Below are 24,973 nucleotides of genomic sequence, written 5' to 3'. Positions count from 1 at the left end.
AACAACACTATCTGTATAAAGTTTTCTGTTGACTTATAGCCAATAGTATGAATTTGAACACAACAAACTGTTTGCTCTGATCTTTTGTAAAACCAAGTTCATCTTTCTTTTCAATCCAACAGGGCCACTGCTTATGTCAAATATCGGAGATAAAATTATAATAGTTTTTAAGAACTTAGCATCAAGACCTTATTCTATCCACGCCCATGGAGTGAAAACAGACAGTTCTGCTATTGCTGTAACTAACCCAGGTATCAAACCATCCTTCCTTATTTCTAGCAGGTACAACAAGACTTCTAGTAAGGTTTATTTCAGATAGTAGGAAAGACATAGTTTTTTGTTTGTATGTTTTACCTCAGGTTCTTAAATTTTGATGTCGATTATGACAAATATTTCTACAGTTCAAATGGCCCTGCTACCTACTGCGATGTATCCTAGTCCTTGACTGATCAGTAATTTTTTGACACAATGTGGCTGCACCTTTCATGAAAGCAAACAGATTTGGTTACATAGGGAAAGCATAGCTTATGCTATTATTTCTGAAGTTCCTGTGTGATCTTTACAAAAGATACAGTTGTCTTTATTAATATGGTAAACTGAACAGGGAAGACAGACAAAAAAACCCAAACACTGTCAGAAGAATCAGGGTCTACAGAAGTTAGCCAGTGCGGTAATTGGGAAGTTCAAGACATATATAAGCTGTAAATGGAGATAACAACTGTTCAAATGGACCTCCTATAGGTCAGCATACTGAAAATTTCTAAAATTCATTGATACTTATTTAATTCAGGTGAAACAAAAACGTACGTCTGGAAAATCCCAGAGAGATCTAGTCCTGAGAGAGGAGATCCACATTGCATTGCATGGGCATACCATTCAACAGTGGACATCGTTAAGGTATATAATTAATATCAGTCTAAAAGGTTTTGTTCATGACTCCAACATGGATATACTTATAGAAAAAGGGAATTTGAAATTCCTTCTGCTTTCTCTGTCAGGTTATTTCCCCCTTTACCATACCTTTGAATTTAAATGTTTCTTGAAGTCAAATTGCAGGAAAGTCAGAGCATAATTTGAGAGTCATGGCCCTCCATGTTCTTGCTTTCTAGTTTTTCTGCTACTGGTATAATCACCTCACTCAGATTTCCTTGTTGAAGCTAGCACTTTATAGCTTGCTCAGTAATCTAATCAATCATGTAGGGGAAAGCTAATATGCAGCTGTGAAACACAACTCTGCCATTTCTTACCAGCATGCATTAACTTAACAACTAATAATTTTTAATGGAAATGAATATACTCTTGCCTTCATGTCTCAATAAATACAAATAAATGTCGAGAAGTATATTTTGAATGTAAACCAAGCTCAAAATGATAAAATTATAAAAACAGTTTGGCAAAAAAAAAGAGCAAGAAATTAATATGGAATGAATGCTTATTTCTAGCAGAAGGTGAAAATGAGGCAGTTAGTCTTCACTGAGGTTGATCCATGAGTAGCATGAAACAGTTGAGAAATAGCTTGTTTGCCTGACAATGACTGCCTTTATTCTCAGCTACTGACAGCTGTAAAGATAGTAAGAGGATTCAGGTCTGTCATTAAATGTACTTCTGCTTAGTTAAATCTTGCAATTATGTGGTTTTTCAATTTGTCATTCAGGACACTTACAGCGGATTAATAGGCACACTTGTTGTGTGGTCACAGACATTATCTGCCATCATTTCATACTAAAAAGAAAGTTCAATTTGCTCTTCTTTTTAGGTTTTCGATGAAAATGAATCATGGTACTTGGATGAAAACATTAAAACCTATTCTGCCAACCACATCTTGTTGACAAAGAGGATGAGGACTTCCTTGAAAGTAATAAAATGCATGGTATGTTCCCAATTTAGTTAATATAACTCTGGGAACTCCATAAAATTATATATTTGAAAGTACTTCACATAAATTTGACTTCCTCACTGCCCCTGAATTTACTGTTCCAGTGCAGAAGGCCTGAAAAATTTTACTCAAACTGTTTGAAAACACTGTTAATGCCACCGAATGACTTTTTTTGCCACAGATTAAAGAAAAAAAACCCAAACAAATTCCCCCTCCCCTCCAGATATTCCCATGTTGAAGTGTTTTGGTGTCAGCAAACAACTGTTCTGAATAAGCTGGAAAGGCTATGTGCATCCTGAAAGCATGTCCTGGTAAAGCTTACCCCTTAAAAAGAGCTGTGGGAATTACAGATCTTTAAGAACTGCAAAATTACCAATGGTGTACAGCAAAGAAATTTTATTTACCATGTTATTCTTTCTAGTTAAATATGGAATATAAACACACATGTTTATAATGTGCTGTCCAAAGTCATCACTTTTGTCTGGCACTTGCTTTCAAATCTTGTATTACATGAAAGTTTAGAGATCAACAATGCACACAATTTATTTTCTCTGTCTTGTTCTTTCCTTCTTTTTAGCCATTAATGGAAAGGTGTTTGGAAATTTGCATGGCCTGACTATGCATGTTGGAGATAAAGTCAGCTGGTATCTGGTGGGAATGGGCAATGAGATAGACATTCACACAGCACACTTCCATGGCCACAGCTTTGACTACAAGGTACCAAGTCCTTTTCACTTATTTCTTGCTGTGTTAAGAACGAGAGGTAGGCCAATTACCAAGGGCTGTAATCTATTGTGAAAAGTTACGTTACAATATTAAGCAGGCCTTGTAATTTGACTGTAAGGTTTTTATGCCCCAAACCTTTATTTGATCAACATACATGAGCCAGAGAATATCTGCCAGTAGCATTTCCTGACTGGTAACCTCACAGGTTGCTTTAACATGTCAGCTGTGAACTTCGCGTGACTGTTGCAAGATGAAAGCTGTAGCTGTCCTTCATTTTCATTTAGCTGATAGATTATTAAACTTTGGAGCGTGAAATGGATGTACAAAAGTGATGCTTCAGTAGAAATGACACACAGGTGTCTTTTCATTCAACTGTGATGGAAATGTTTGGTGAGTAAATGGATAAAGCTTAAATTGCTGCCACCTGGTAATGCCACCGTTTAACTGTTGCTGGTGTTTGTCCTGAAGCAAACAGGGATTTACCGGGCAGATGTCTTTGACCTGTTCCCTGGGACATTTCAAACTGTGGAAATGACTCCACAGAACCCTGGAACCTGGCTGTTACACTGTCACGTTACTGACCACATCCACGCAGGCATGGAAGCAACCTACACTGTGCTCCCAAAGGAAGGTAAGAGCTCTCGAGCTCAGTAATGGTCGTTAGTTTAAAGGTGCAGACTGGGGCTCACAGACACTCCAGTGTACTCAGAACCAGTGCAGACATCCAGAGATATTCCATGTCTAGAAGCTACATGGTCGAAGTATGACCAAGCCTCAAGGCTGCTCAGGAGACCAAAGTAACTAAAGGACTGGATGTTAACTGGCTATTGCTTCAGCTTCCCATCCATGTAAAGTGACAGATTTTTATTTAAAAAGAATTCTTCATGAGACAGTATTTCTGTACCCAAGAATTGCCAGTAGTGTCAGACTCCATCTAAATCTTCATTTAAAACAATAAGAACAGTTGGTAAATAAAGCTGAATTCATCATTCCTACACAGCTGAAGTACTGAAAAACTAAAATAGTGTTTTCTTTCTCAAGAACATGTTTTAGCTTTACAGACACTATTACCTTGCTCTAGCAATATTACCTGTAAAAAATCTTGAATCTTGAGGAATTTTGAAAGCTCTTGTTTCTACAAAGTTACTACAACTTTAAAAGCAACTCTTTCCAGTACTCAAAAGACAGAGCATAACAGGTATTCCTTGTAATTGACAGAAAGAGAATAATAGGAATATTTCAAAATATGTATATGTATATGCATATATATATATATATACACACATATAACTATATGATGTTTATTTGTATCTGTACTAAAAATACAGACTGGAATGTTAAACAGAATCTAATTCTATTTTACAAACCACTGGCATGTAAACACAGTCTAGTTCTATTTTATAAACCCTACTGATTTACAGAGGACATTGTGCCAAACCTGCACAGACAATAAGAAGGCTGATTTGAGAGTACACAGAAAGAGACTTTAACTTGTAGCAGCAGTAGGTTGGATTTTTCATTATTAACCATCTAAAGAGCATCAAAATGTACCCTTCAGTGCATCTTAAAGCTGTTTTTAAATCTAACTCACAATGTCCAGAAGGTACTGGAATCCACTGTGCTCATTTTGGACTCTGCTGGCCACATGCAGAGACTGTTCTTTTGATGAAATGCATGTAAAAAAAGCTATTTTCCCCCTTACAGATAAACGGTCTTTGTTCCCAAGATTATTCAATCAGTTCAAGTGTAAAGGCACGGCAGGCACACAAGAATGATGAAAGCATTTTAACACAGTGGTTCTCCAAGGTCTATCTTCAGTGAACATTCTTGGAAAATATTCTCTTTTGATCAACTCATCTCCACGTATGTTTTGGAAAATTTCATGTAGTGGCCACAGGTACCAAAAGGGCCATAGATTAAGACAGCTGAATGGATATGACAGCTCATATATTTTTCTCTAAATAAAAGTTGTATCTTGCAAGCTAAACATATTCTAGCTGGTGCCTAATGCATGTTATTTAACAGCTGAGGAACGTGGAAGAGCCTAATGAAATGTACCTTTTTTAAAGTTTGAAAATAACCCTGTGTAACAGCAAAATTTGTTTTGCGTATCTGCCATCACACTGTCACATTTTACTAGACAAATATGGTAGTAGCTATTACTTAGAAAATAGGAATTTGGTTATCACTTTATCCATAAGTTGACACTGAAAATATATATAGTATTGTACAATTGAGCAGTTAACAAAATAGTTCTGTTATTTCTGTTGAATTATTTTATAATTTTATCCAGTAACACCTTTCAAGATGATTGGTACATTTAAAAGATGTGATGACTGAGGGATCATGGTTGCACAAGATGTTTTTCTTTTTCTGTTATGAAAATAATTCTAAGGCAGACAAAACTATGCTGCAATAAGCCTGATGAAATGAGACTGTGAAGGGCAAAATTTGTTGATGTCTATACTAAAGAGCTTTGCTCTGACAACTCTGAAGTAACTCCTGTAGTGGAATCCCTTTGCTGTAAGTTATGTAGTGCAGCCCTTGGCAAACGTAAAAGGAAGTGTTTCCTGACAGATGGAAGAAGCAGTATCAGTGCTTGATACTGGTGATGTTGGTCAAAAATGAAAGCAGTAAGAGCAGAAATGGTCGTGCCATCCAGTTGTTTCAAAAGCCCAGCTCCACTCACGTTAGGCCTCTATCTAACAAGAGGAGGGACGAGCAGGCAAAGCAAAACATCTGGGTTTACACCTCTCAGAACAAAGTTGCTTCTCTGTAACAAACCTAAATTGTTTTGGCCTTTTTTTAAGGTAGAAAGATTATACTGAAACCAGCGTAACACCTACCAGTAAATTAATAATTGATTTTAGTGGTAGCAGTAATGCTACGTGGGTAACTTAAACTACTTTCAATTTATTTTTTTTTTGTTAATGTATTTTAGCTGAAACATAGATGATCTCTTCTGCCTGACTTCTACAGGTTTAAGTAACATTACAACTTCAGTGAAAACAGATTTAATAGAGTCAGTGTCAGCTAATTAGGTCTTTAGATGATTTATATGGTTATAGGATCATGGGAATCATTGTATTTTTGGTAGATTTTTCAAAAAACCCAAACAACATTAATAAGAAAGTCATAAACATTGTGACAGTTTATTATGACTGAATTTCAGCTCTGAAGGAACAGAGTATGCTTTCTGTTCACAAGACAAACATCAGTATATACATGCACAAGTACCCCAGATGCTTACCAAAACACTAGAAGAAATAAAAGTTTTCAGCTGGATTTATGGCCTAGTGATACTTCAAATACTTTTCTACTAACTGAATACAACAGAAGAAAGAAAACTAAAACCAGCAAGCAAGCAGTAGTCTCTATCTTCCACCTCTGTTTCTCTTGGATTTATGGCCTTTTCTTGTGAATTGCTAAATGAAAACATTTTCAGTGTAACGCTCGCATGGGTATGTCCTTAGGATAACAGAGCAGCTGACTGATTTTGCCAGCTGGAATTCAAGGGAATGAATTCCAGCATTGCAAAATGAAGTCAGTAGGGCCCAATTCCACTTGGAAGAGTAAGGTACTTACTTTTACTCATACAGGTAGACACATGCCTGAGCCTGAACTCCCTAGGTCAGTGATCCAATTAATACAGATTTGAGACTGACTTCCTGCTTTACTTTCAGTGAACACTGTATGTCCAGTTGTACTGTACAGTATTTTCCAGTTGCCTTGTCACCACGGTCAGCTTCAAAACAGTTGCTTTACCTCAGATGAGAGTTGTCCTTCAGTAGTTGATGTAAGATTTCAATGAAGTAGTAAGATGATTTATGTGAGGGTAGTCCCACAGTACCTTTTATGCAGCTCTGCTGTTTATTTCATTTGCTTCTTTGTTTCATTTGCTTTTTTATTCCAGCACATTCTTTGTATTTGAGTGGATAGTAGACTTCATTGTTTTAGGTCAGCAGCTTCCTCTGGCTGCAGTGAAGAACATGTGGCAGGAAAAATGCTGCAGTTCCATCCTCTGGTAGAAGACTGACAAAATCCCTTAGTTCCAATTCCATTGCAACAACTGATAAAGTTTCTGCTCGGAGCAGGGGAGAAAAATCTCATTTAGGTATTTTGAGTTTAGAACAAAGAAACAAAAAAAGTCATCAACAATGTAATTATGAACTGAAGTCATCAAATTATCTAAATATTGCAAGTGGAATGAAATTTGAGACATACCCATTTGGATACAAATACAACTCTAGGAAATCTCAAAAGTAAACTGAAATTATGACTTAAAACCATACCTCTGTCTTCACTCATCAGGTCTACACATGGCACTAATGCTAATGAAAGTCTGATCTAATACTTCACATGTTTTGTATGCAATGCAAAGGAAGCCCTGGAAATCTTATTAGTACCCTAACTCAGCTGTTAGGTTTTACTGTCTGTAAGACTGGATGTTTTGCAAGCAGCTTCTCAGACCAAGTTGTTTACTATGTTCTTAAGCAATTACAGGACAGTTATTGCATGAAAAAAATTCCAAAGAAAAACTGCTGGCACCAGAAACTAGAACTTTATGATAGAGCACGGCAACCTGTGCAGCACAATGCAACCCCTTGATGCTGTTTTTCTCAGGCATTCCATTGGCATACTTTTAACAATGTATGTGCTTTATTCAACATGCTTAATTTGTCAAAACAAACACACTGGCCCCTCAGCTATACACAGTATTATTAACTTCCTACAAACATGTAACAATAGGACTACATAACTACTAAGGTGGATTTCTCTACTTCTAGTAATAGCACTCTGTCGTTTTTTCAGTCTATGACCTAATCATCAATACATACTTAAGCCTCCCCTGTGTTATCAATAACAGCCCGTTACCTAAGAACCATATAGTCACTTAGCCTAGAAAAAACAAGAAACAATCACAAATAGCTCTATTTAGTAAGTTTTTTTACTGGTGTCTATTCCTGATCCATACAGAAACAGTATGATTACAACAAGTAACTGTTTTCAATATAAAAGGAATGCCGTGATTTTTATCTGAGGGTACAGTGCATACATTGCACAATCTCTTGCTAATGACCAGAAAGACTGCTAAACTGTATTGGCTTTAGTCCCCTTTTCTTCCAAATTACCACATCAGTTGTCCTTAGTCTGAACAGTTATTAAGACTGTTAGCTGACATACAAAGGCTTCTGGAGTTGAGTTGCAACCAACTGATTTACCTTTGAGTGCTGAAATGAGAACAGGGCAGTCATTTCCCTTAAGTCTAGTTCTCTTGCAAAGTTCAGGAAGCAGCTTATTCCACCACAGAGCCTAAATCCACAAAAACCCACAGCAAAAGTGTAAATCAACAAGGACTGCAATTAAGAGTATGAAAGAGCTGCTAAAAATACAGATCAGGCACGATGAACTTAATGCCAGGAATGCAGTGATTTTGCATATATTGTATTTTTCCATCTTAAGTGTAACCTTTTTCTGCTCAAAAATCTTCACACAGTGCCCCTTATACCTCTATAGACAAAAGTTTAGAAGACAAAAGTCACTGGCAAGACCGATGCAGTCAGAGAATTTATTTTTTTCCCTCTAAACAGCTCTAGGCAAAGTGGTAAACAGCATTACTCTAAGAACATTGCTCTGTCGCCTGACCTCATCTGTCTACTCCCAACAGCTATAGCAGTGAATAAGGTTCTGTGTACAATTTTGTTGACAAGAATGCAGTGAAGAGAAGGGACTTCTTTCCTCCTTTGAACTTGGTAACTTTTCTTTCACCTGCACTCAGATTCAGTACTGCAACCTCACATTCAACCCTAATGTGGAAACAATCAACGAAACTATTTTCAGATCTGAATAAAAAGTTCAGATCTGGTTTTAAACAGAGTTCTAGTACATCCATCTAGGAGAGGATCACCTTTACTGACTCTGGTCAGTAAAGCTGTGTACAATTAATTGAGCAGCTGTGATTGGCAATGGAAGTAAACTCCTGTACTCCTGGAACACTGGAATAATACCAATTCCAACATTAAAACTGTATAGAGGCCTAACAGGAAAATGGGACATAAAGACATAATCGTTCCACTAGTGCATCACTACCAGTCTGATGTTATAAGGTCAGAAGATGTCACTAGAACACAGGAAGAACATCATTTAAGTGTAATTTTCTTTGAAGGACCATGTTCTCCTATCAGTTAGCTTATCAGTAAGATTTCACCTATAAGCGCTGCCAATTTAGAACACCAATTAGTGAGAAACAAGGTAGTTTTTCATTTACAGTGGAAAAAAACCATATTACTCTCCCTTTTCTGAGACAGTCTGCCATCTGAAAAGACTATGCTTTAAATTTACTATAATGAATACAGTAAGTGACAGAAGAAACTGGAGGAAAAAATACTCCATTAAAATCAGTGGGGACTGAGTTAACAAATTAAAACACCAAGCAAGAGGTTCAATGCAAGCTAAGCCATTTACTTTGTCTGAAAGCTGGGCTGTGATCCATCCAAAGTCCATCTGTACACAACAGCATTTTAGTTAGGAAAAAAATCCAAAAGACAGTGAACAACTTTACTGAAAGTAGCACACCTGCTTGTCACCTCTGAGCTCGTGCTGAGCGTAGAGCACGGCTGCACCAGGACACCTCGGCAGGAGCTGCTCAAGGGCTTCCTCGTACCTGCCCAGCCGGGTACTGCAGAGCACACGGACGGCCAGGCCCACACTGTCAGCCTCTGCCAGGGGCTCCAGGACAGGCAGAGCTGAAGCCACATTGATTGACTGACTACACAGAAGAGACTGAAGACAAGAACAAAATGTATTGTTTGGATTTAAGACAAACTTTGCAAAAAATGCTAACTATAACCTTAGAACAGAAGCCCTTACTTGTCGGAATAATTCTAAAATAATACTTCCCTTAATAAATGTTGCTGAAAATTGAGAAAACAAGTTTAGAGAGGATGCAAATGTAAATATCATTGTTACCAACAGATCTCTTTAGTATTTTTTTCTTCCGTCGTTTCAATTGGCCTTTTATTTCAACTTGGATAACTTAGGGGGGAAGGAGGAGAAGAGTCTGCTGGAGAAAGTTGTTAATACAATATATGAATATTTGCAGAATGGCTCTAAGTTGTAAGCAGTAAGAGTTAATACCTGTTTCATACCTGTAGTCTTGAGATGTCTTCATGGTAATCTTTATCAGATGAACATCCCATTGACATTATGGAAGTCACCCATGGGAAAATCAACCCAAAATGATTACAGGAATTTATCTATACAAGAAAGAATCAAATTGCAATAAAAGAAACATTTCTGTTAGTGACAGTTCCATGTGAAACTCTCCACAAGTGAAGAAAATCTTAATCTCAAATAGTGTAATTTAGAAGAGCAGCTACACTTTCTTCTGGTTCATGCAACTTAGTAACAAATAAACTGGAAACTTTTATTCTGTATTTCTGTATTTCAGCTTTCCCATTCATAATTCTTTAAAATTCATCATTCACACAATTTTCTCATTCGGTAAGCTTTGTGAAATTGCAAACACTCCACCTGACACATTCTCATTTTTCATTTTAGCCCTTACTTCTATCCAGAGCTGAGATTCCTGTTGGAAGTATATTTGCAAATGTCCCAAAGGAGTAGGACTGCCCCGAGCTAGCAATACAAATCTGTAACTGCACACTACCTTATTTGCTTTCAGTCTTGCTTCTTCTAACAGATAAACTGTCCAGAATTAAAATAGTAAGGATGGTATTTGGACAGATTTTGGAGGAACACTGCAGTCCTAAAACCTCCTCTGAGTGATTACCACTTACCAGATCCTCTGTTGTTTTTAACGGCTTAGTCTCAGGAAGTTGCTTCTTTGATATCCTCCAAACATACTGAGAAGTAACCCTCAACAAGAGCTCCTGAAGTATTTCTTCCTGAGAGCACACTACAAGAAGAGCTTCCCAGAAGTCCACCAAGAGCTGAGGAACAGTGTTCTCACTATTACTACACAACATCTAAGAACAAAAATGACAGAAGACAGCAAGTTAACACAGACTATGGTGATTATTAGTAGTAGAAATTAGAAGAAACAGGAGGAAGAGGTTTTACTTTTAGAAGCAGAATTTTCATTTCTTTTTTATCCTGTGATTCTACATAATATACTGCTAGGTAAAGTAAAAAGTTCATGGAATGATTTTAAGGTAATCAATTCCAAACAAGAGATTTGATTTCTTCTTCAAGATTTACTCCACTGCCAGAAATGTCACCACCGCCATCAGCAAATATTTACAGATTGCTAATTTGGAGGATTTTATATATGCCAAGCAGCTGTCTTCAAAAGAGGACTACAGAGGCCATGATGAGAGATGCTGTGTAGCTCAGCTGGGTATCATGGCAGGACTCACAAGGGAGATGTTTTAACATGTGCTGTGTCAGCAAAAAGGACTTTTATTTGGTATCCAAATGGTTTTAAACAACAACACTTGTTCTAATTTGAACTTTATGACTTGCTATTTTTGATACAGGTCTTTCACAGTAACAGGTATAGTAAGGCTGCAACATATCTACATTGAAGAACACATGTTTTGACCCAAGTAAGTTATTCATTGAAGAGAAAAGAAAAAAAGGTTTGTCTAATTCCCAGTTAAAAGAAAGCAAACTTCAGGGATGCTAGAAAAACTATTCTGTTAATATTTCTTCTCATAAACTGCAGAGACCCATTTTTCTTTCAGGAATTTATAAAGAACATCAGAACATTATATACCTTCATATTTAAGTCTGATTCTTTAGAATTATGTTTTAATCCCAATGATTTCTTCAAAAGGAGCTTATGGAATTAATTTATCTACATTCTGTTAAATTTCATTAGCCTTAGGAAGCTCAGTCACTAGGAAGCCATTGAAAGACCACTGAGATCAGAATATTCTCCATTCAAATGACAGCATAAAAACAAAGAACTTAATGAATTTTGGGGGGGGGGGTGTGCATCATTTAATCAGTATTTCTTTCCAGAAGGTCCAGTTTCTGACTCTGTAATCATCTATCATGACTGGAATATAACCCTCTTTCTGAAGAAGTGCTGAAATGTGAGTGAAGGAGCAGCTGAGTCTGCTTTTTTTACCAATAACATCACTATGAAAAAAACAGAAGCAAAAAAATGATCACAGGCCAACCTTGAAAAAGGTATCTGCTTCTTCCAATTCCATTTTACTGTTCTCATGTAAAGCCACAGTGGCAGCGACGAGTAAACCAGGCTGCATCTCCTTCAGGTGAACAGCAAACTCAGTTGGCATAACAATTCCTCCCTTACGCTGCCTCAAGAGTTGGGGTTGCCCAGTGAAGCCACAAGCCAGCATTGTCTACAAACATAATCAGATATAAATCAGGTAAGGAATTCAATACATACATGATTCAACCCAATAAACTCAGTATTTCCTCAGGCAGTGAAGTTCAGACAGAGAAACGAAGGAAAGTCAGGGGAAGGAAACAAATCCTTTTTCATAGAGTAACTCTTCAGAAACCAAGCTCCAAACTGCATGAACACTCCAAAACAACAGGCCTTGTGCCAGAACTCTGAAAGTAACATGCTCTTGAAAGCTGGAGTTACTGTGCACATGTGAAAGTTGAATTTTGCAAAGAAATCCAAGACATTCAATACACATGGTGCTTTGAAAAATCACAGGCTGAATTTCCAATAGACTACTTTGCTAAATTAGTGTAAATTACTTTGCTAAAGTATAATTTTCATTTTGAAAATACCCCAGAAACAACAATCAAAATGTGCTGTGCTTTGTGCAATAGTAAGTTGTTTCTGGGTATGTGAGTGCTTTTGACGGTAACCATAACAAGGTGCTATTCCCACTTTAAAGACAGCAGAGAAATGATGCCTAAGAAAATTAAATTAATTACACAAATATAAGGCAGACCTAGGAGGAAAATTCAGATTTCACCCTGCTATGAATACAAACTATTTTTCCTTTCTTTAGTTTTCTAAAAGTGTTAGTTTCTTCTACTTTGAAACAAAATGCTTCTTTAAAGGTGAACTGCAATAAAACATATTTAATATGATCAGATTAAAAAGAAAGAAAAAAACCCCAACCAAACAACCCAACACCCATATCTCAGCCACTTTCTATATATAAATTCTGTTCTATTCTATAAATAACAACCATGCAGTGGAACGTGTATGTTTGCTCACAACATGGCAATTTCATATGATCACACTGCAAAAGCAGATGATGCTGAATATAATTTCTGAAAGTGCTCCCCACAGTTCCCACCTTGCAATTCAAAAACTGCTGATTTTAAAAGCTCTCCAGGACTTCTTCCACCAAAGCATGATATCTAACTTTGGAACAGCTATCCATGTATTTCAAAAGTTTTTAGACTTCCAATATCTCACTCTAAGAAGAAGTCTGTATTTCAAGCTCTGTCACCTTTGAATATTCCACAGTCCTGATCAACCTTACCAAGAAGTAATTTACAGACTGATCTCAGTCTAAAACCACATGTGAACATCTATGGCAGAGACAGCTCCACTAACATTTCCCCCCCACTGATGAGGAATTCTTATTTTGATAGCACTGAAGTAGATTCTGATCTGGTCTTAGTAAGGGTTAAGTGCTTTGATGCCACATAAGAAACATGTGAAATTGTATACTGAAATTTCAGTTTGTGTGCACAACGGATGAATATCCTGCTTCACGAGCAATTTTATAATGCCTGTTTCCACAGAGATGGTGTTTTCATGGGCGTATCACATATTGATTTCAGGTGTAGGGGTGTAGAGATGCTACTATAGAACCCTATACTGCTATACAAGCCAGGCAGCTGAAGAGCACTGGCTCTGTAGAGCTTGTTACCTCCCAGTAAAAAGCATTTAATTTATCAAGAATTAAGAGCTTCCAAACTTTTACTTATTTGGTAAGGCTTTGCCAAGACAATACCCTACCTGCAGGGTAAACTGTATAGTCCCAGTGTGTGCCAGCCCTCCATTCTACTGCCATTGCACACATTCAGTGGAGCCTACACAGCACATCAGGAGGAAGAGGAGTCACTGAAAGTTTCTTTTACTGTAAAATGCAACTACAAGTCAAACAACTGACCTGGGCTTTGGCAAAGTGCGAATAGCTCATGCTCTCAGCATACTTTACCTCCTTATAGGAGTCCATCTCATGTTCATACATTATCAGGTCTCCCATTTTCAGAGCCAAAAAAGCCTTAGTAAGTGTCAGGACCACTGATGGCATCATCTTTTCTACTTTCTGAAGATACTTCACAGCTGTCAAAGGACACACATTTCTCATGCAGGGGCTGCAAAGGATATGAGGCAGCTGCACGGGGTCAGCGAGATAGAATATCTGGAGAATTTTATTTCCTGATTCCTATTGAAATAAAAGCCATTTGACAGTTTAGACCTTTTCAGGTATACAGTCTACTATTGCATATGAAAGTAGTGCAGTTTTGTTGTTGTTTTGGTGGTCTTTTTTTTTAAAACAGACAAGTACAGCTTAGCTATCAAATCACAGTGCCTCCCCTGCCTCTCTCCTCCCTACTAATAAAAATAAAGGATCACTAACTGGGAGTGATTCAACCCATATTCTGGGGTGCTAGGAGAACCCCACAGTGAATTGTTTTTACCAAACTGTACAATTTGGCAATGTTCAAAGAAACAGTTTGTTTTGCTACAGAAATGAGAGATGAAAGAAATTTGAGGCAGAGCTTTCCTAAAACAGAAGTGTCTCTGTGTGCAAGTGGGAAACAGATCACTACCAACATGCATCATGATAGCCAAATCCATAATACTTTGCTTGAAATCAGCCCAAAGCATCACAAGTGCTGCTTCCTATTTTTTCAGTGAAAATGGGAAAATAAAAAATAACGTGAAAAAGAATAACTGTAAAACTAAATAAGCAGCTCATCATTTTCAATGAGAATTTGATTAAAATTGGATACATGGTTCTTAAAATCAGAACTAAATCAACAGATTACAAAAAAACCCAACTTGTTTCTACCTTGCTTAATTCTTCATTCAACTCTTCGTTAAGAGAGTGAGTTAAGTAAAATATAAGTCCTTTCTCATATGTCTGTATTTCATCACCCTCTGAAACTAGTCTCTTTAAAACTTCAGTCATGGATAAACCTGACATTCTGTAGTATGGCAAAGCAAGGTGGTAATCCTTTGTGTCAAATCTGTAAGCAACAGAGAAGGGAAAAAATTAACAAAGCAACTGAGGGCAACACTTTTGCCATCACTCTTGGTAAGAACTAGGACAATACATCAGTCACAGACACATCAGTTATCTGCATATTCATAATTCATATTCACATAATGGTTGCATTCTGTGTTTAATGACAGTAAAGACAACCAGACACTGAAGAGATGACCAGATTAAGCTGGTTTTGTAAAACACAGAGACTTATATTACATACGTAATACTAATGTAAAACAGCAAAGAATTATGGTTTTTCATTTTAAGGTTACATTATTGGAAACACAGCTCACCTATACCATTTCAACATCTAAAACATACCTGCTGTAGCAGTCTCCTAAGAATGCACAACTTTCTCTGAACGCTCTTAGAAGTTCTTCTTTCTCATCTGATTTAAGGAAATGAGGGTCCATTATAGCTGCTCGGATCAGTAAGTGAGCCTCACTTAAAAGATGGATGCAGCTCTCAGTTTTAACATTTTCGTAAGTTCTACTATAATCTACCTAGAACAGACACAGGATATATTTGAGCTACTGGCAAAAATTAAGAATATGCAGGAGCAATTCTAATGAGGAAAGCAGCCATTTGAAATAGGATTATGGGCTGTACATGAGAAATACATTACGTTATATTCAGCAGTAGCATGCATCAGAGATTAATTAACAGTACTTATTTTAGTTAGCAAACAACAAAAGCAGGAGTCGGGCAATACCATTTCTCTGTAAAGCTGAATGGTTGAAACAGTGTTTATAATATATAAATTCCAACCAGGCTCTGACTCAGAATTTGTTCTGGATTTGATGCTGTCAGCCTTTCTGGAACTAGAGAGGAGGAAAAGAGTTGAGTTGTCAGTATTGAAATAAACACTATGCAGCCAAAACACCACCGCTCATTTGATAATTCAAATGCATAAATAGGTATGTTTGCAGACTAGTAAATGCTGGAGTGCTAAGCTGTGAATTTAGGTCATAACAGCTAATAACAAAATAGGGATAGGCATGTTCATACACCAGGAACATCATCAGAACTGTACACTACATCTTCTCCAGTGCTTAACACCAGGTAGTGTCAGGTACTTACAGGAATCATAGAACCATCAAATGGCTTGGCTTGGAAGGGACCTTAAAGATCATCGAGTTCCACCCCCCCTGTCATGGGCATGGGATGCCACCCACCGGAACAGGTCAGACTGCCCAGGGCCCCATCAAACCTGACCTTGACTATTTAAGTACTTTAAATTAGCTAAAGTGTTTATGTACATTCTGTAAGGACTTACTGCATGTTTGCCCCTGCAGCTCTATCAAAGTGTTTGCCAAGATATTGTGTAAAGAAATATCTAGGTCTGTAATACCCATAAAAACACCGCAGGAAAACACAGACTCTTTTTGTTCTGCTTTTTGGTTTTAACTGTTCTGGGATATTTACATCCTTATTTTCAAATTATGGTGCTAAGTAGCCCAGTATTTGTTCAACCTATGTCCTTTACAGAAGGCAAAAAGAGTAGCTTCCTCAAATGCCAATCAGAATATTTGAAACAACACAATTGGCAGAAGAAAATGTGCTTAGGTCAAGAAAACTACAGTATTTTGAATAGGCATTCTCCCTGATGGACTTATCTTCTCCTGAATAATGTCTGCTCTAGGCTTTAAGAAATACTGGTTCACATAACTGCTTCAGTCAACTATATTTGTCCCACTCTTGTTAATTACTTGAACTGACTTTAATAAATATGGTTTCTGAATAGCTGTTTAGAATAGCTCCTTAGATGTTTTATGAAAAGCCCTCAAAAAAGAAGGGGAATAGCAGTTCCCATGGAAATTGGTAAAAAGTAACATATGCCTCTGGCTACATACATGCTACAAGAGTAACTTGGGCCAAAGTCTGATCTAACTTTTGTCATGGATAACTGTAGTGATGTTCATAACTTTTCTTTTGAAGAACCCCAAAGATAAGACATTTTCATTTTGTGCTACAGCACATTTTGTAACCTGTAGCTTTGGTACTCTACATAGTATTTTTGCTTCTCAAGACAAATATTTTTTTCTTCTCCGGCTAAATTCTTAGTAATGTTACTTTAACATTTTGTTGATTTCAAGCATCTGTGATCCTACTCTTATTTCTTCTCTATCAGTTAATACAATAGAATTAAAAAAAAAAAAAAAGTTTGATTTCTGTTCTCATTCACTAAGAATGGAATTATTTCAAACACTTTTTCCACAGAGGAACCACTCCAACTGTAATACCCACAAATTCAGCACTGTACACAGAGCTGTAAGTACCATCTCCCTAAAAGACACAAATCCTTACAGCATCCTTCTTGTAGGCTTTCTTCTTTCAGTAATATCTTCTGTGTCTGCCTTAGTCAAAAGAATTATATGGTTTTTGAAATGACAGATAGCTCTTGGTCCTATAAAAAGCTGCATTCTTAATGTGCAGACATCCAGTGTAACAGGTGGACAAGCCTATAAAGGAAAGGGATTGTTTTGTCATTTCAGTTACTATGTACTTTGAGTCTTTAAATAAATCAGGGAAAAAACTAACCTTTGTACAATGATCTGACATTAAAAACATTCCCTGGCTTTCCTAACTTTGAGTGCTTCACTTAAACAAGAATAAAAATACTCATAAAAGCATGACAAGAAATATTTAACAATGAGTAAAAAAAAAAATCATTTCCCTCTTCAAAGCTGCTACAGTTTTAGCTATATGTCTTAAAATAATGCAGCCTGAGCCACATGTCTGATGTGGGAAACTTAATCCCAAATAATCTGAATTTGACCAAGTTGTAAAAGACTGCCTGGTTATAAAAGTCTTGATTTCAGTTGCTTATAAAAAGCAATTACAGATAGAAGTATTATATTTGCTTGCCTATTGTTACATTACATATCCCATATTATATCTCCAATTTGTTCAATATACACCTTTCAGGTAAAACTTACCCTGTTACACTGGACTAAAAATTGAAAAATGCAACCTCATTTGCACAGAAATATTCTAAATTTACAGCTTTAAAAAGAGAAAATACTACATTTACAAATTAACATACACAGTGAAGCAAGGCAACACAGTATTATAAGTGTAACCTGGTTTTTGAAGACACCTCAACATTTCTTGTAAAAGGTGGAGGCCGGCAGGGGTGACCTAGAGACTCTAAACTGCCCTGGGCTAGTGAGAACCAGAACCAGAACCAGGTAGCTCTTAAACTGGTGTAAAAAAACAGCAGGAAAAATAATAATAGCAAACAATAAAAGTAACGATCATCATCCTCGCACTTCAAACTCCTGGAGCCCTGTGGCACTGGAGCCCCTGGAGGATCTGCAGCCTGTGGACAGCAAGCTGCAGCACAGACATCCGTGTGAGACTGCAGCCTGCACACCCCTCCAAACCTCCTCTGGAGGCAGGAGGCAGCATTTGGCTGACTGGAGAAATTGTGATGGACTTGAATGTAACCCACAGTGAAAGCTGAGACTGGAGAATGGACAGGACAGATTATGTCACATGTTTGTATTAGTTATCTAGTACCTCTCTGGAGAGCAGAGAATACGTGTTTGGCTCTTGAAAATTTTATAAAACTTCTACTGTCCTATGGATTCTTTATGTCTGCTGTCTGCATGCTCAACAGAAATCCGTAAATGCTAATGTAAAATACACCTCAATCTACCTTTCCTACTATGCTTATTAATGTGTATCACAACCTTTACAAATCAATAGATTTTTACTGATAAGCCATTTAAGGAAGGGGAAAATTTAGACCTCCAAGGATCAAAAGCCCTCCTCCTAAAAAGCATGCCCTAAGTATGTGGTAGCAGACTTGTTTGATTGTCTACACTCCTCCTACAAAAACTGGTTTTTCAAGGACACCTGACAGAGAGAAACATAATCAGCTACAATAAGGGAAAACTCTGCACCCTTCATTCAGTTTTATATGGAAAAGCATGGAATTTAGCTTAAAAAAAGAAGTGATTTTATAGCTTTTGATGTTTTTGAAAACATTCTACTCATGGTCTAGAATTTAAGAGGGCAATAACAGATTGTTTCATTGAGACATCTGTAGACCATCAAAATACAATATGCCAGAGATAGAAGTAAAATATTAATTTTTGATGTTACTTCATTGGTTCAGTGAATAGAAACTAAGAGGATTTCAAAAGGAAACTAAGTCAATTAAGTGCCATACCACTACCCCAACAGTTTTAGTGAGATAACGAGAGGTGCACCTTCACAGTCGTATCAATATAGGGATCCTCATCACGAGCTGCTGCTGCACTGCATCTCACTGTGAAACACTGCAGGTTCTCACTGGAGGGAAATATGAAAATGCAACAATGAAGGAAAGAAATTAAGACTTGCAAAAATCAAGTAGCCAGAGAATCAGCTCTTTTTCCTTTGAAGGGCTTTGAAGCCTAAGCAGGAGGGTCCACTGGACTGACATATAAGTCTGCCCAGAGATTTCCAGACTATGAAGGATGTATCAGAGGGGAAAAAAAAAAAAGGGCAGCAGCATAGAGAAACATAGTAATAGTATCAGCAAAATCATAAACTTAGTACCTTGTAATGACGTGCAGGAACTGCGGAGTAAGGACTGCCTGCTCTGACTTCTCTGAATACTGATAAGTAGAAATTACTTCTACTACCTTCCCAATAGAGTAGAGATATCCAACATGAGGTAAAGAGAAAAAGCAAAAGAGACTCAGTAGTTCTCTCTTGTTCTCAGTTTCCTCATAGGCTGTCAAAGAGCTTCCTAGATGTAACAATAAGAAAGACATTTTATATACTTCATAAATCCAAACCTGGCAATTCCATTGCAAGCCTGATGCCTAAAAGATACTATCAAACCTGCCCAAGTTTCAGACTGGTTTTGTTAACAGCTAGTAAAAAGAACTATATGAAGTTATTAGAGAGAAACCAAGGGAGGGCCACTAAGATGGTGAAAGGCCTAGAGGGGAAGCCATATGAGGAGTCGCTGAGGCTACTTGCTTTGTTCAGCCTGGAGGAGTCTGATGGGAGACCTAATAGCAGTCTACATGCAGTTCCTAAGGGAATGGCCTGAAGTTGTGTCTGGGGAGGTTTAGGTCGGACATCAGGAAAAGGTTCTTCCCCCAGAGGATGGTTGGGCACTGCCCAGGCTCCCCAGGGCAGTGGGCACAGCCCCAAGGCTGCCAGAGCTCAAGGAGTGGTTGGACAATGCTCTCAGGGACAGGGTGGGATTGTTGGGGTGTCTGTGCAGGGCCAGGAGTTGGATTCAATGATCCCTATGGGTCCCTTCCAACTTTGCATATTCTATGATTCTATCTGACTGCTAACATGCAGCATTAAATTCTTCCATGGGTCTTTTGGGGCTTGAGCTAGTGAACGCCTAAAATTTGCATTCATCCCTTCCCTTTCAATTAAAGCCTGTCAGAAAGGTAACCTGTATCTTAAGGTTTACTACCCAGATTTCCTCTGTGGGCTAATGAGTAGCAGTCTGGTACCTGAAAACACTGAGGATAATTTTATTAATGCAATGTAAAGAGTGACTGTTTTGCAACACAAAATTAATCTGTAGAGAACGGATAAAAGCTGATTTAGTCTTCCTTTTTTGGTGTGATGAATTGGTATTTTAGTTCAAGGTTTATGCGGAACTTGGAGAAATTTAAAGACTTTTTTTAACAGAAGTTCAGTTTAAATCATGGAAAAGGGAGGAAAGATCTGAATTTGAAAAACAAATCATACAGAAACAGTGTACAAAAAAGGATATACAACGAAGCTCCCTCCTTTCACAGTCTCCTATGATACAGCCCATTGTGCCTTCACACGTAGCCATTTACCTGTCTGATATACAGGGAGCAGTTGAACAGAATGCAACTTTGTCTCTTCACAAAACCCAAATGGCGACTGGTCGGGTGTAAAACGTCTGGAGAAAAAAACCCAAAACAACAACATGGGACCACAGTGAGAGATTATGATGATCTACTTTGGACAAGTAAATGGCACTGGTTAGAACAGGCATAGCTCATGTTTTAACACTCAACAACAATTCACACTCCTACTAGCAATGCCATTAGCATAGCAATGCCAAGAAGCACAGGGCACAGCTAGATACAACTATCTTGAGTTCCTGCAACCAGAATCCTCTTTCTTTGCTTGTCTGCAAGATGCATGTCAAAGTTTGAGACCACTGGAAGACATGTTGCAATTGATTTGGACCTCAATTTAAGCTTTTTTTCAACCCCTCTCTTTTTATTCCACTGAGCTGTATATAACGTCACGTCATGTCCAATCCTACTTTTCTTTCCTATTATGTGTCATCCTTTTCCCTGCTTTGCTTTGGAATTCACTGCTGGACTGTGACATCAATTCTTCCTCGGTCTTTGATAAAAACGTTAATAGCAGAGGAAGACAATCAGCTTCCTGAGAAGGGGACCTGGAGAGGGAGATGCTGAGCTCTTCTCCCTGGGATCCTGGGACAGGACACCTGGGACGGGCTCAAAGCTGTGCCGGGGGAGTTTCAGGTTTGACATGAGGAAGCATTTTCTTACCAAGAGAGTGGTGAAACACTGGAACAGGCTTCCTACAGAGGTGGTCAATGCTCCAGGCCTGTGATTGTTTAAGAGGCATTTGGACTGCCTTTAGTACCAGTAGCTCAGCTCAGAAGTGGTCAGGCAGTTGGACTAGATGATTGTTGCAGATCCCTTCTACGTGAAATATTCCAATATATTTAAAAAAGGGCTTTCTTTGGTATCCCATTATTTCCTCAGTTCAAAAGAAACCCTGACCCTTATAAAAACCCCAAAAGTCAAAATACCAGTTTTCTTTCAAAAAGACATAATCCACAACTCATTTTGGTTTCTTGTAGTAAATTAACCCATAAAGGGGAAAATACATTTGTAATACCTGAAAAGCAGATACCGCACTTGGAAGCACTTTGTGTCTTCAGAAGGTAACTCTGTGGATTCCAGTGTGATGGGTATCTCACATAGCTTACTTTCTTCCCCAAGCAGTTCCACTGGCTTCTGACATATGATGAACTCATCTAATTCAAGCTGCAAAGTATGTCTTGAAGGGCTTTCATCTTTCACACCTGAACAATGAAAATGTTATCTTAATTGTTCAAACCATTCCATTCAGCACTAAGAAATTGGTATGACACAGTATCAATTAAATACTGCAATTACGGCTACTTAGCTAGCGTTTGTTTCCACAAACCATGAGATTTTGAAAAGAGCCATGCTAGAAGACAAGAACAATTCCTTAATTGCCTCAGCAGTCTGAATACCTAGCAGTCAAGAGTTTTGAAAAAACTCCCCATGTAAACTGTTCATTAGAAAGCAAGTCCAAAGCAACTTGTGCTGCAAATGATTGGTCATAAAAAAATGTTGTCTTTTGGCTGGAGAGGTTTTGAGAAGGAAAAGGCAGCAATCACAGAAAGCTGTGTTCTCTTAAACTCAAGTTCTGGAAAGCAAATCCTAACAACACTCAGAGAGAAACTGGAACTTTTCTATCTAGTTTTTAGTAATAAAAACAACTAGGGGTAGAATGCCATGATCTGAGAAAAGATCCATCTTCACTCAGTGAAGAACATTCCATTTATATTTTCCCTATGACAACTCTTATTTACCTTTTAATCTTTTTGTAGGTGCAGTTTCCATTTCTAAAAGACCATCCTTCTAAGTTTCTTTAATTATAAGCTAAGGACTTTCCTAAAGTTTGTTGGTGTTCACCTGATATGTATGCTTTTGGAAAGGTGGGAACTGATAATTGATTACACATGGATTGATTTCTTGCAATATACAGGAATGAAACCTACTGAGTACATCTATTTCTGGGATTTCTAGGATTTTAAGGCAAGCCCCCGAATAAGAAAAAGGACTGAAACAGGAGAATTTGCTTGATTATGCAGGTTCTGAGCCTACTAACAGTTACAAAAGTACACAGGCATTGCCACAGAAACGCTCTTAAATGTGTAAGCTGGTTATTTAGGCAGTGACACTGACAGAATAATTTTTCTGAACATAGCACACTGAACTACTACCACTTTAGTTTGGTCCATGGTAGCATGCCAAAACAGGGACCTAATTCTCTATCTGTAGAGGCTGCACTATCCTGAAAGTGTGCAGAATGATGGCATATTCATTTGAATTGTTACCTCCAACTGCAGGTTGGTACAACTTTTCATGCCCTAGAACATTCAGCTGACAGTCATAGGATGATCTAGAAATATGTGCTGAAGGGCAAAGACCTTGTTTGAGCCTACTTTCAGAATAACAGGAATCAGTGAGCAGATTCTTAAAGATACAAAAAAAAATTTATTTCTGCACTTACCTCCATCCACAGTCTTTTCTGGTGCACTGACTCCCTGAGCACATTGCTCTGTCCTGTCTGCACTTTGCTGGACCAGTTCCAGTTTCAGGATTAGAACGTCCAGCTCTGTTGTTATGGCTATATGTCTGGCACAAAATGCAACTTCAGCAGGAATGAGATTATCAATGTGCAAAATTAAGGAGCGTTCAAAATCTAACACAGTCAAATTCTGGTTTATGACCAGGTATTTCAAACAGAATATGACTAGTTTATTCTTGCAGCCCACAAGAAGATCTCCATTTACGGGACAACATGAAATGCACAGTGGAGGGTCTGAAAGTGGCATTTCAACAACTGACATCTGTTCTTTCAAAGTTTCACTGTATGACTCTTCCATCTTGTGACCAACCATCCGAACGCACACACGAGAGCTCCCTGCAGACATACATCTCCAGTTCGTATATGCTCTTAGGAAAGTTGCTTTGCTTTTTTCTTCAATTGTCACCAGATAGTCTCCTTAAAAGAAAGCAGTGATACTGATATATCATTACAGAATAGATGACAATTTTTGAGCTCTTTACCTTCTGTAGTTCATTACAAAGAACATCTTAAAGTCTCAACTCATACATAAAATTCCAAAAACAGTTTTCACCAATTTTCCTCTAAATTAAATACAAAGTGCAACTTTTTTTGCTGGGTGGCACACACTTAACATACCATTAAAAAAAAGGAGTTATACATCTAGGTCCAGAATAACTCGTGACTGAATCCACTATATGAGTTGTATTTGCAGACCAAGCCCGCCTCCTCCCCCCCAGCCTGCGTCCCCAGTGCCGTTTTGTTCTCTACAGACCAGGGAAAGCAACAGACTAACGGAAGAGCTGTGGGATTGGCTGGAACGACCACCCGCCCCGTGCTCTGAAAACAAAATCCCAATAAAACAAAAGCAGGGGAGGGAGCACTGTCCCTACCCTGGGCGGACGCAGACGGCAAACAAAGGGAGACGCGGCCCGCGCCCTCCCCACCGGCCCCAGGCCCGGCCCGGGGGCCAGCCCCGCTCCAGCCGCCGCGCCCGAGCCGACCCCGGGCAGAGGGAGGGGCGGGTGGGAGCGCCAGGGCCTCCTCCCGCGGCGGGACCCGAGCGGCGCCGCTCGCCGGCCCCCGCTCCCGGCCTCGCTCCCCCCTGCCCGGCGGAGTCTCAGGGCCTCTTCCCGCACTCGAGCCGGACCCGTCCCGGCCTCCCCAGCCACGCACCCCCGGAGCCGGCGGCCGCCGGGACTGACCTGCCGAGCTGTGCGCCATGCGCAGCACGGGCCCCAGGGTGGCGAAGGAGCCCAGGGGCTCGCAGCGGCCCTGGTCGCGCACGGCGAACACCTCTACCCTGCAGCTGGCCGCCGTGCTGGCCACGAACAGCACGTCCTGGCCGCAACAGAAGTGCGCCGGCTCCTGCTTACAGGGCACTACTCGCTGCGACCCGAACGGGTGCAAATTGTAAAGCTGCACCATGGTCCCGCAGCAGCGGAGTGCGCCCCGGAGGCCTCTCGGGGCGGCGCCTGCACTTCCGCGGCGGCAGAACGGGCAGAGCCACCTCCCCCGGCGGGCTGCGGGGCCGGGCTCCGCCGGCAGCGTGCGGCTGCCCCGGGGCAGGTGGCCTGGCACGAGGGTCTCTGTGGCCTTAGTGTGGCTCCGTTGCTGTGTGAGCACTCCCGGGCATGCTCTGCCATCGCAGAGCAGCGCTGTGCACTGCAGGAACTCCCGAGTGGGAGGGTGAGTTGGAGGCGATCATTGAGTTGAGACGGGATTGGGAACGGCGGCTCAGGAGTTGTTCGGGTCGGAGGTGCGTGTGCGGAGCGGATTTGCCGTGGGCGTGGCTCCGAGCAGCTGCCGCCGACGAGCAGCGAGCGTA

At 39.3% G+C, this 24,973-nt stretch overlaps 2 protein-coding genes and 1 long non-coding RNA gene across 5 annotated transcripts in view; 2 read left to right on the top strand and 1 right to left on the bottom strand.

The window, feature by feature from the left end:
• Positions 1–4,593, top strand: part of CP (ceruloplasmin) — a 28,332-nt gene extending 23,739 nt beyond the window's left edge. The window contains 9 exon segments of the mRNA XM_032697983.1: positions 123–251; positions 791–897; positions 1,655–1,693; positions 1,695–1,752; positions 1,755–1,808; positions 1,811–1,870; positions 2,454–2,593; positions 3,071–3,233; positions 4,307–4,593. Of these exon segments, the coding sequence (XP_032553874.1) occupies positions 123–251; positions 791–897; positions 1,655–1,693; positions 1,695–1,752; positions 1,755–1,808; positions 1,811–1,870; positions 2,454–2,593; positions 3,071–3,233; positions 4,307–4,377 (821 nt within the window). The 3' untranslated portion in view covers positions 4,378–4,593.
• HPS3 (HPS3 biogenesis of lysosomal organelles complex 2 subunit 1) lies at positions 2,882–24,880 on the bottom strand. Of its 2 annotated transcripts, XM_032698467.1 has the most exons (17): positions 24,351–24,877; positions 23,089–23,583; positions 21,661–21,847; positions 20,595–20,680; positions 19,336–19,528; positions 19,005–19,086; positions 17,095–17,249; positions 15,500–15,608; positions 15,109–15,290; positions 14,590–14,767; positions 13,729–13,959; positions 11,749–11,934; positions 10,402–10,590; positions 9,751–9,858; positions 9,179–9,385; positions 7,825–7,915; positions 2,882–6,683 (listed from the first exon to the last, which is right to left on the bottom strand). In XM_032698467.1, exons 1-17 carry the CDS (start codon positions 24,571–24,573, stop codon positions 6,556–6,558), a joined length of 3,030 nt encoding a protein of 1,009 aa, XP_032554358.1. In that variant the 5' UTR covers positions 24,574–24,877; the 3' UTR covers positions 2,882–6,555. The 2 variants fall into 2 exon arrangements, with proteins under 2 accessions (XP_032554358.1, XP_032554360.1); XM_032698469.1 differs by lacking the exons at positions 2,882–6,683; positions 7,825–7,915 and having other exon boundaries at positions 9,294–9,385; positions 9,740–9,858; positions 24,351–24,880.
• Positions 6,568–24,069, top strand: LOC116791948. Of its 2 annotated transcripts, none has more exons than XR_004358908.1 (3): positions 6,568–11,758; positions 11,845–11,961; positions 23,349–24,069. It is a non-coding gene; the product is annotated as an uncharacterized LOC116791948 (long non-coding RNA). The 2 variants fall into 2 exon arrangements; XR_004358907.1 differs by lacking the exon at positions 23,349–24,069 and adding an exon at positions 17,008–19,913.
• Positions 24,881–24,973: the final 93 nt, after the last annotated feature.

This window comes from Chiroxiphia lanceolata, chromosome 10 (genome assembly GCF_009829145.1).
Source record: "Chiroxiphia lanceolata isolate bChiLan1 chromosome 10, bChiLan1.pri, whole genome shotgun sequence".
NCBI lineage: Eukaryota > Metazoa > Chordata > Aves > Passeriformes > Pipridae > Chiroxiphia > Chiroxiphia lanceolata.
The sequence above is the reverse complement of the archived record's forward strand: the minus strand, read 5'-3'. Positions and strand labels throughout refer to the sequence as shown.